Below are 10,373 nucleotides of genomic sequence, written 5' to 3'. Positions count from 1 at the left end.
ACTCAAGAGTTGCGAGGACAGCTGGTAGTGGTTCAGGGCCCGCAGGATGACCACTCCAGACTAGTGCCGCAATCCTATATGAATGCAAAGTCAAGTCTCCAACACAACACCAGTGTATATGCGATATGCCAAATGGAACGCCCGAACTATGTGGCCCCTGAAAGAGCTGAGGATCAAGTACTAAGTCGAGGGGGAAGTCATATCTTCTCCCACGAGCAGTTAGCGCGAAGTTTCTTGGATCGGCAAAAACGAGAACTCAGTCCTTAGGTCGGTGCAAATGGAACAAATCACCAGTGCGTTAGAACACGGCCTCCCATCGTTGCCTTGTTACAGTTTAATATCATAGCACAATTTAATAATTGCAATTTAAATACAAGAAGTAGCATGTGGATGTAGCAATTGTGAAACCCCAGAGTAAGGACACTAGACTCGCAACCTAAGCATGACATCTAATGACCAAGAACTAGGGCAACAAGCAAATATGTGACATGGTATTAGGACAAGTAACAAGACATAGGGCAATAAGTAGAGCTAACTAACAAGTTATGCAACCTAGAGGCATCGTGACAAGACTGAGATCGTAATTTAATGCAAGATTGAGGGAGAAGCAATAGGTAGAATCAACATGGTCAAGTAATGGCTGCTTGACTAGAGTACTCAATTGCCCGGAATTGAGCAGGAATTCTGGAAAAAGAACACAAGCGTGGTCGTCGTCATCGGAATAGGAGACTAGCGAGGAAGAAGCAAATACACCACATAGAAGGAAGTATAAGCATATAAGATACACTTGGTATTCAATATGCACAAACAAAGGATGATGCGTGACATAGGAATGATGCATGACATATTAACAGCAAGTAGTTGATACACTAATCACATTAAATGGATTGGAATTCCTAAAGCATTGGAATTCCAGCTCCATATGAATTAATTAGATGTTTTACACTAAACAGCAAGTTCAAGTTGTTCAAACATGAATGAGAATGCCATGAACAGGTTAATCAGGTATTGTCATCAAAATGCATATAAGGTTTACCAATTTTGGAATTAGGAAACAACTTGTACGAATTAAACAAGTTTCAAATGGATTTAAACTACTGTTTATACAGATTTGAAGATATCAAGTTCAAATGGGAAACAAATGCCATATTAATATTCCTTGCATTTTTCTGATCAATTTACATATAAAGTTTGCATGATTTGGACAAGGTATGCAAAAGATATGATTTAAACAAGATTAAGCAATAATCTGGAATTTTTAAAACACGGAAAAGAAAACACACAGAGCAGCAGCTACTCAGGTGCAGCTAGCCCTTGCGGCTGACAGCGGGCCCGGGAGGGGACGTGGCACTGACGGGGCGAGGCTAGCCGAGCTGGCTGCCGCGGTCACTGACCTAGGAATTCGGACGAGGGAGCAAGCCACTAGGGTGGAGCGATGGATCTTGCTAGCTAGCAGGTGCATGGCTAGTTAGAGAAAGCAAAACACGGAGCCTTTAGGTGCAGCGGCGGCCATGGGATTGCACCGGCGCCGGTGACCAAACAAGTGGCGGTAGGGGCTATCAGGCGCGGAAAAGCAGCGGCACGCGGAGAAGATCTAAGTGACACAAAGGCCACCACAAAGTCCTTAATGGAGCGACAGAGCGACGGCGAACAGCGGCTCGCCGGCGGCGGGCAGAGCACGTGCAAGTGGCTACGAAGCTACGGAGCACTAAAACGGGCGCGGAAAGGAGCGGGAGAGAGAGGAGCTCACCTCGAAGCCGTAGGAGGAAGCTGACGAAGATCCGATGAAGGGCTCGCCAGAAATTAGCCCGAGAAGGAACGGCGGCCGGAGAGGAAGAAGACGACCTAGGCGTCGCGGTGGTCGACCCCAGTCCAATTCCCTGCACGCGCGCGAAGAGGACATCGAGGCGCAGCCGATGACGCGGTCGGTGCGTCGCGGTTCGGTCGAAGGCGACGGCGCGGCGCGATGGGGTCCACGGCTCGGGAAGAGGCGACGGCGGCGGCGCAGAGAAAGGGGGAGAGGAAACCCTTCTAGGGTTTGCCTTGCGCTGGGGAGAAAGAAGGGCGCGGCGCGGCTTAAGTAGGCGAGGAGGGGCGGCTGTCGCCGTCGTCGACGACGTGGCGCGCGAGGGCTCCACCGGTCGGGAGGACGAAAAGCAGAGGAGGAAGACGAGCTCGTGAGAGATGGCGTACTTCGGCGAAGGCGCACTGCGGGTGGCACACGCGGCTGCGGGGCCGAGCTGGGCTGCGGGGCGCGCTGCTGGGCTGCTGGGCCGAGTTGGCTGGGCCGACTCGGGCCGAAAGGTAAGGGAAGTTTCTTTTCTTTTTTCCTTTTTCCTTTTTCTGTTTTCTCTTTTGCAAACAGTTTTTTTATTCAAATTTCAAATACCATTTTGAAGAGCTGAGAAATAGTAGACTTCAAATATGGCACTAATATTTGAAAGTATTCAAATGGGATCAAAGGTTGAAAACAAAACCCATTTGAATGTCATTTGTAAAATATAGGAAAAGGATTTTAAAACCCAAAGAGAGGGAAGATTCATATTTGAATCTTCTAACAAATTCTAACAACAAGATTTCAAACAACAAGTTGAAGTGTAATTTTAAAATCATGTGAAACAAAAGTAGATATGACACGGCATGGATGCAAATGTAAAAGTCATTGCAACAATAATTAAATTACAAACAGGTCCAACAAGGACTTAAATGGAAAAGGGTTGCTCTCGGGCTGTTACAGTCATGTTGTCTTCAATCTTATAAAAATGCACTAAACGATATAATTCAGAAGGTCACCGCACGAAAACGAAAGCAAATCAGATTGTGCTAACTGGAAATGATACACAACAGTAAACAACGAAATAACAGATCTAATTCTATAGCGTGATCATAGGGTAAATCAAACCAATACAAGAGATAATGACGTACTACATGTAGCCTACGCGACAGCCGCAGGCTGATGTTCTTAATGAAGGTTATACTTATTCCATTCCGAAATAAGTGACGTGGATTTGTATAAGAATCGAGACGGAGTGAGAGTTGAATCCAAGAATGTTGACATTGTCAAATCCACGAAGGTTGATGTACATTGTCGTTTGCTGCATGCGTTGTGAGTAGCAGCAACCCGAGCATGAGTAGCAGTAGCATCGTCGATGAAGATGCAGTCGAACAGAAGGGAGCAATCGTGTGAGGATGCTTCCCACAACCACAACCTTATCGCTCTTTTCCTAGACGAAGACATCACGATAGATTGGATCGATTTTGGGTGTGGAGACACTCCGGGATTAGGGTTGTGTTTCCGCGTGAGGAGATGACACCTGACCCGACCCAACACAACCCATGGCATGCCGACCGATTTAAGAAACGTGATGCACACGACGTGTGGCAAGTCGAGTGACCGTGCGTGAGAATAGAATCTTTGTTTGCTTGCTATAAGGAGATCCAGCAGTCTCTCCAATGAAGGTGAAACTAAACCTCACACCCTCGTACAACTTTTTAACGAGCATTTGAGATTTTCTAGACTTTATTGTTGGACTGGAGTTGGACCTTGGGCCATTACCATAGATCACGGCTCTGCTCAATGACGATATTGGCGACATAACTCAGATTGGCACAATGACGATGTTGGCGATAAACCAGCTTTACCTGTCATCGGTGCGGCTCACGGTTGTCTCATGCGTGACTTGATCCTTTTTGTGCCGCTACCTTTGGAGCTAATCCGTGAGATCTACCATCAAACTGTGAACCTCACTTAGATGCCCAAGCCTGGTTTAAGCAGACGCGCTCATCTCCATCACCTCGCTGCATCTAGGACTTGACAAAGCATTGTGGACAAGACACAGATTACTACGAATATTATACTTGAAATCAAAAAATAATTTATTTTTTGCGAAGAGAAATCAGAAAATAATTAATACGTCACTCCTTCCGTAGCCATGCCCTGCCCAGAATCAGCCTAGTCTTACCCTCTGGGTGAGCAGCTGATGCAATCTGCATGTGGTGGACCGAACAGTCCAACACATATTAACTAAACCCAATCTTGGAATTTCACATTGAAACCCATGACTCAAAGAAAGAATTCAGAAAGTTCAGCCTACGTCCTAGTCAGATAAACTTCCAGAAATTTGGATGTGGCTGTCCACATATACTCAGATTTTTATATAACTTAACCGAAACATGCACATCTCTAACAGGGTTGGTCCTAGTCAGATAAATCGAGCTCTTTTCTGCTCTTTATAACAACATTTTGCTTCGACTCTGCGTCAAGGGCGTCCAGGTCCCACGCTGTGGCCAGATAACCATAGAGGATCCATGTCCGTTGCCCCTTCTCATCCACCTTCACAAACATGGGGTTGCTGCCCCCAACAAAAGAGGGGTTGCCCCGAGCTTGGACCCACTGGGCACGCCCATGGCCTTCGGCATCAAAGAGCTCAGCAAGCCGCACAGCTTCGTTGAGACCAGCCAAGCTGCTTGCGAATTTCACTAGCATGGCTCTTTGTCCATCCTTGCCAACAAGTGGCTTCACACTGAAACCGGCAAACCCCATTTCTGCAGAACAATTGTTGGTCGGCATGGATTTTGTAAGAATTATGAATCACTAACACGAAAATAATGTACAGAATTGGAATATATAGTGTAATTGCTTGAGTACAGATATGCACAAAAATTGAACATAATTTATCAATTCAATTGTGAACAGTCATCGGCCCTACTTCAGCGGAGTCATGAGCTCAGAGCTTCTGCTGCTTATACAATGTACTCCACTAAAACAGCGACAAGTATTTAGGAACGGAGGGAGCACACACCAATTTCATTTGGACAGAGACAAAGCTGGTCCGCCGAATTCATACAAATACACAGGAAACCAAGTGACCGGAGCTTAACCTAGCTTTTTTCTTCTTCTTTGAAACTGGGTTTAACCTAGTTAGGTTATCCTAAGGTCAACTCTATTGGAATTTGGAACTCAACTTCAATCCTTTATGAGTTTATATGCAACTATCATTCAGCAGCAGTAGAAAGATGACTTTAGCAAGAGAACAGGCTTAGGAAGATCTCTCCAAAGGAACCTAGCTGTTATTTAACAGTTTACTATCAGCAATATTTCGAATAGCAACTAGAGCCCAGAGCTAATATTTCCGAAAACCAATGGCTCTCAAATACATTTTGGCAAATGAAGCAGATTCCATAAACAAACTAATAGAGCATGGAAACAATTGGGTCAATTGTTATTTGGATTTCAGCATATTATCGATGCCATAGATGTCACCCGCAAAAAAAAATGATGCCATAGATGAACCACAGTTCAGCAACATAGGAGTAACTGCCGTTAGTGGGCATCACTTGTGTAAGATATATAGATTTATGCCCTTGACATACAGCCAAGAGAAGGCTGAACTACCAGGCAGTATGCAAAGCAAGTATAACTTGCAAAAATCTCAACATTAACACAGTTTTACTATGGGGAAAACTGCCACTGAGGGCTTCTTTAGAAAGACAGGGATTACACCCAATCCCTAATGAACATGGATTTTAGATCAATTAAAATGCCCATCAGATGGGGTCAGGCCTAATCCCCTTCAGAAAATCCAAAGAAGGCTCATACTATAACAGGAAAACGGGTATAAAATGTTGATGCAATCCAACCTTTTGAAACTACACAGAGAGTAAACAACTAGAGAGTGTTGGAATACAGATCAACTTTTTGTAACACTGTCAGCCATGTCGTGGCCAAAAGTCTTGAAACATGTTCAGCTGAACCATAATTTAGGAATTGCTCTTTACAAAATTTCCCCATGGCAGGGTGAAAGAAACAAAGGGGGGGGGGGGGGGGGGGAGAAAACTATCAAACAGAATTTCTCGGGAACATACTGTTGCAACTAGACCTTCCAAGAGAAAAGTGTGATTAGTACTTGAAAAAGAAGTGCCACTAGGGTTTTCAACTTTTCAGAAGTATCCCGAATAAAAATGGTTTTTCAAGTTGACTTTGGTACAAACATCCTTTGCTTTTTTTTTATAAAAAAAACACACACTATTGGTTTGCAACACTCCTTCAAGCAAACAAAAGGAGGCTAAGCATCACATTGTCTGCTCACTAATAAATTAATCAATCTGAACTACCAAAAGTCACAATGACAGAGGAAACATTTGATAAGTACCTCTGAGCTTGCCCTCCATCTCTTTGTTACTCATGCCATCCTTTTGCCCGTCGTTCTTTGACTTGTATGTGTTCTCAACTATGATTGTTGGTGGCCATAAAATAAGATCTCCTTGGTTGGCTTCAGCATCAGCAGTTGATAATGTTTGGTAAGCCTTTTTGTGTACAGGATCTACGGAGTAGTTCCAGCCCATAAGAACACATATAGCTTTGTGCAACCCAAGATGATCAGCACGAAGCTCAGCATTCTTCGTATTGTATGAATGATTGATAAGTGCATGCAAATCTATAGAATCCCTGTAATCAAATCATGCATACAGCCATCTTCAAAAAAAAATCGCATAAAACATTCTTCAATAAATCATGCATGCAACAGTCTTGGAAAAAAACATGCATATGGGCATATAAATAGTTGATTTTATTGGGCAAAAACAGATGGTAATCTCCCAGAACAGCAATATAGATTGAGATAAGAACAAATAATATGCATTGAAAAAGAATGCTTAAAGCAAGAAACAAAGCTTACAGCTCTTTTAGCAAAATGTTTTGCTTGTTACTGCAACTTCAAATCAAAACTAATGCAATCACAGCAAGGTGCGAAAACTAAAAACATTGGTACACGATCACAGATCCAAATAAAGAACCCCAAAAAGGTCGATACGCATTCAAAATGAATGCTTAATACAGGAAACAGATATTATGCCCTTTAAGTAAATAGTTTTGCTTGCTACTACAACTCAACATCAATATTAGGCAATCATAACAAGGTGTGAAAACTAATATTGTAGGCACAAGAGTACAAACCCAAATAAAGAACCACAAAATTGTGTCAGATTTTGGTCCCCTCAAGTAGAGAAGTAGACCTTCCAAACAAAATCATGCAAGGAGAAAACAATGAATAAGTTTGTTCTCAGATAGAAAGTAAACAAAAAGGAGAAATAACAGAGAGTAATAAACATGTAAAAAACAACAAACAATGATAAACCGAATGCAACTGAGAAGATCAAATCAATTCTCCAAACAGAGAGTTGACCCCACAAAGTAACTCATACAAAAATAATAATAATAGCAAGTCCTTTATCCCCATCAAAAGTTGAGGTTGAGGAAATTCCATATATACCACTCAAAATTTGACCAGTTCCATATATGCCATCAAAAATCCCTCTTCCAAATATACCACTGAGAATTTAAGTAAAGTACCAAATATACCAACCCTGTCAGTTGAACAATAGTTGACAGTGTAACAGACTCAAAAGCTTGTCAATTTTTTTTACAAATTGACAGAAATACCCTCCATGGATAAACCTGGCTATCCTGAACCCCATATATTCTCTCCCACGCTAGCCCATGTTTCTCCAACCCCATTGTTCACTGCAGCTCAGTGTGACGACCTTTCGGTCAATTCCCTCTGTGGTCTGGTCCTCCCTCCCACAGTTTGCACGACCAACCGCCCTTCTAGGGTGTCACCCAGCCCATCTCCAAAGCCAATCCCCCTCTGCCTCGGCACTGCTTCCAACCAAGCCACCCTCCACATCCCATCATCCCTCCAAACCTTCGAAAGGCAGCTCTGCCGAGCTTGACTTGCACGCCTTGTTCACCACGTCTTGGTTGTCCAGACACAATATACACATGTACAAACAGCCTGTTCTTTTTAGCTTCCTGAACCGGCTTCTCCGAGAAGCTGCCCTCCCCCAGCTTTCTGGAGAAGCTGCCACCTAAATTTGATTACGCTACCAAACTAGCTTGGCCTAAAGTAGTTTGGATGGCTAGCTAAATCTGAGATGCGGATTCTGCAGGAAGCTAGGTGAGGGCAGCTTATAGGAGAAGCCGGTTCTAGAAGCCGAAAAGAACGCAGCCAAAGGCCATTTGACTTGCACGCATTGTTCAACTAACAGTCAACTGATGGTAATGGCATATTTGAAACCGATGGAAAAATTGAGCTGTATATTTGGGACAGGGATTTTTTTGTGCGCGGCATATTTGGAACTGGCAATTATCAAGTCTTGCATATGGAACTTTGTCAAAAACTAAATCACTAAATGGCGAAATAAGTTTTGACATAACGCCTAATGCAAGCATAAGCATGCCCTATAAAAAAACTATTTGGTGGAGCGCCACGTCTCTAACTCCAATGCAAAATTGCTTTGAGATGTGGAGTAAGCTAAAACCAACTCGACGTCAGTTTCTTATACTATGTCAGCTTCTCCTGTTATCACCTAACATGCTAGGTCTTCCCCAAAAGGAGTGTTCGACAACTATCACTGTTCCTCAAGATGCTAGGCGGGGCGGTGCCTAAGGCCAGGCTAGGCAGGAGGCTGACGCTTAGCACCTAGGAGGTTTCCTTCTAGAACAGTGACAATAGCCACTTCCAGGTCAATAGACATGCCACATCAATCAGAAAGCTTTCCTGTGTCAGCTAATGAGCTAGATTGCTTTGACAGCTACGGACATCCTAGAGTAGAAGTGAAATGCTACCAAAGGAAGTTCTATCCATTGCAATCGCTTCCAGGAATTTGCTCACATGTTAAACTGCTAACTATAGGCACCAAGCTAAAAGCTTTATCTTTGTTGGCTATTCCATGCAAGTCAACTACATACAATAAAAATCAACAAGCAAAGAATATGCATTTAAGCATCTTGAGAACACACCTTTTACAGACGGCGCACTTGAGCTGGGAAATCTTTCCGTTGGCCCGGTAATTCTTCTTCACCTCCGTGTTCTCGTTTATCATCTTCACCATCTTAAGAAATGAGTTCTTCAGCGTTTTGGCGTCCAGCTCTGTACTCTCAACCTTCACCTGCTTTGCAACACGCTTCTCCTCTGGTTTCTGCTGCTGATGCTGTTGCTGCCGGCCCGAGGATTCACCGGGGCCGGCACCATTGGCCTGACCCTCCCACTTCCGCTTCGGGGCCGGCCCCGGCGGAGCTGGCGCGTGCATCAGTGGCGGAATCCACCTGCTAAGTCCCTGGCCAGGCCCAGGCGGGCCGAAGTGGGGCGGCGGCAGTGGCGGCAAGATCGGCGGAGGCGGCATCGGGAGCGGCTGCAGGCGGAGTTGCGGCGGGGGCTCGAGTGGCAGCGCGAAGTAGGTGCGGATGGTGCCATCGGAGAGCGCAACGGTGCGCCGATCGAGGCACTCGAGGCCGTACTGCGGCGGGGGCGGGATAGCTAACATGGCGGCCTCCACCGCCGCGACCGTGAGAAGCGGGCGCGACGGCGGCAGGGGCTGCGGCGGCGGTTGGAGGTGCGGGGACGGGAGGAGCGGGGAGGGGTTGGGCGCGCCGTTGGGGTTAGGGTTGGAGTGCGGGGGGCTGGAGGGCGCGGCATCCGTGACGGGGGTGGCGGCGGGGCGGGTGCGCTTGGGGTTCGGATCGGCGGCGGAGGAGGAGGAGGAGGACGCCGGCTTGGCAGACGGCTGCGCGGACGCCGCCGTCGACGGAGGTCTGGGCTTGGGCTTGGCGGCGGGTTGCATGGCGGAAGATTTCTTCTAGGGTATCGTCCGGGATTGGGTTGGGTTGGATTTGGGGGAGAAGGGTGGCTACATGAGACTATGCGAGCGAGGATCGGAGAGGAAAGAGGATGGCGAGACGTTTGCTCTGCGATGACTTGTACGGGTGGGCCCCAATGTCATTTAGACAGGAAGCAGTAACGTGTTGTCTCCCCCGCCGGTGAACCCACTTCAACCCGGCATCAGCGGCGTCCACAGGAACGGAGATGGCCAAGAAAACGGGAGCGATAACGTGAACGACATCATTGACTGCTCGGCGCTTATGGAAAGAAAGGATCGGAGGAATTGGGCAATTTAGCGTTAGGATTAGCTGTCGGTTTGGGGTTTAAATGGATTTGGTTCTATGGACCGCGGGTTCGAGACCAAACTCTTATAGGGGGGTAAATGGAAGATTCCAAAATTTTGGAAAAGGATCCCTGAGCCGGCTTCAGCTACCATCATGGACGAATTAAGACTGAATTCATCAATTTGGAGTGAAATGAATACGAAGTTTGAGATCCGTTTTCAAGTTTGCACGTTAATGGATGAAATTGTACATGTCTGCAAAGTTTAAGATCCCGCCATGCAAGTTTCTCTGATAGTCATTGGATAATTACATAAAGAGAGGTGATAAAAGATGTAACCTCTAATAGAAAACATTACACAATCCCATCTCGTCAAGTTTTTTTATATGTCTTTAAGTGATTAGATGTTACATGTTTCATCCCAGCCGTTTA

General features: G+C 45.5%; 1 protein-coding gene across 1 annotated transcript; it reads right to left on the bottom strand.

Annotated features, from left to right (window-relative positions):
- Nucleotides 1–3,861: 3,861 nt before the first annotated feature.
- On the bottom strand, nucleotides 3,862–9,738 carry LOC100830775 (translation initiation factor IF-2). Its single transcript, XM_003577381.3, has 3 exons — nucleotides 8,801–9,738; nucleotides 6,153–6,448; nucleotides 3,862–4,545 (listed from the first exon to the last, which is right to left on the bottom strand). The coding sequence occupies exons 1-3, from the start codon at nucleotides 9,619–9,621 to the stop codon at nucleotides 4,199–4,201; spliced, it is 1,464 nt and encodes a 487-aa protein (XP_003577429.1). The 5' UTR covers nucleotides 9,622–9,738; the 3' UTR covers nucleotides 3,862–4,198.
- Between the last annotated feature and the right edge of the window lie 635 nt (nucleotides 9,739–10,373).

The sequence above is a fragment of the Brachypodium distachyon genome, chromosome 4, assembly GCF_000005505.3.
Source record: "Brachypodium distachyon strain Bd21 chromosome 4, Brachypodium_distachyon_v3.0, whole genome shotgun sequence".
In the NCBI taxonomy this organism is placed as follows: Eukaryota; Viridiplantae; Streptophyta; class Magnoliopsida; order Poales; family Poaceae; genus Brachypodium; species Brachypodium distachyon.
This window is presented reverse-complemented; position numbering and strand designations above follow the sequence as displayed.

Coding starts and splice junctions, on each gene's coding strand:
- LOC100830775 (XM_003577381.3), bottom strand. CDS start 9,621: ATGCAACCCGCCGCCAAGCCCAAGCCCAGACCTCCGTCGACGGCGGCG. Junction 6,449..8,800: donor AAGTGCGCCGTCTGTAAAAG/GTGTGTTCTCAA, acceptor ATTTGATTACAG/GGATTCTATAGATTTGCATG. Junction 4,546..6,152: donor GATGGAGGGCAAGCTCAGAG/GTACTTATCAAA, acceptor ATTGTTCTGCAG/AAATGGGGTTTGCCGGTTTC.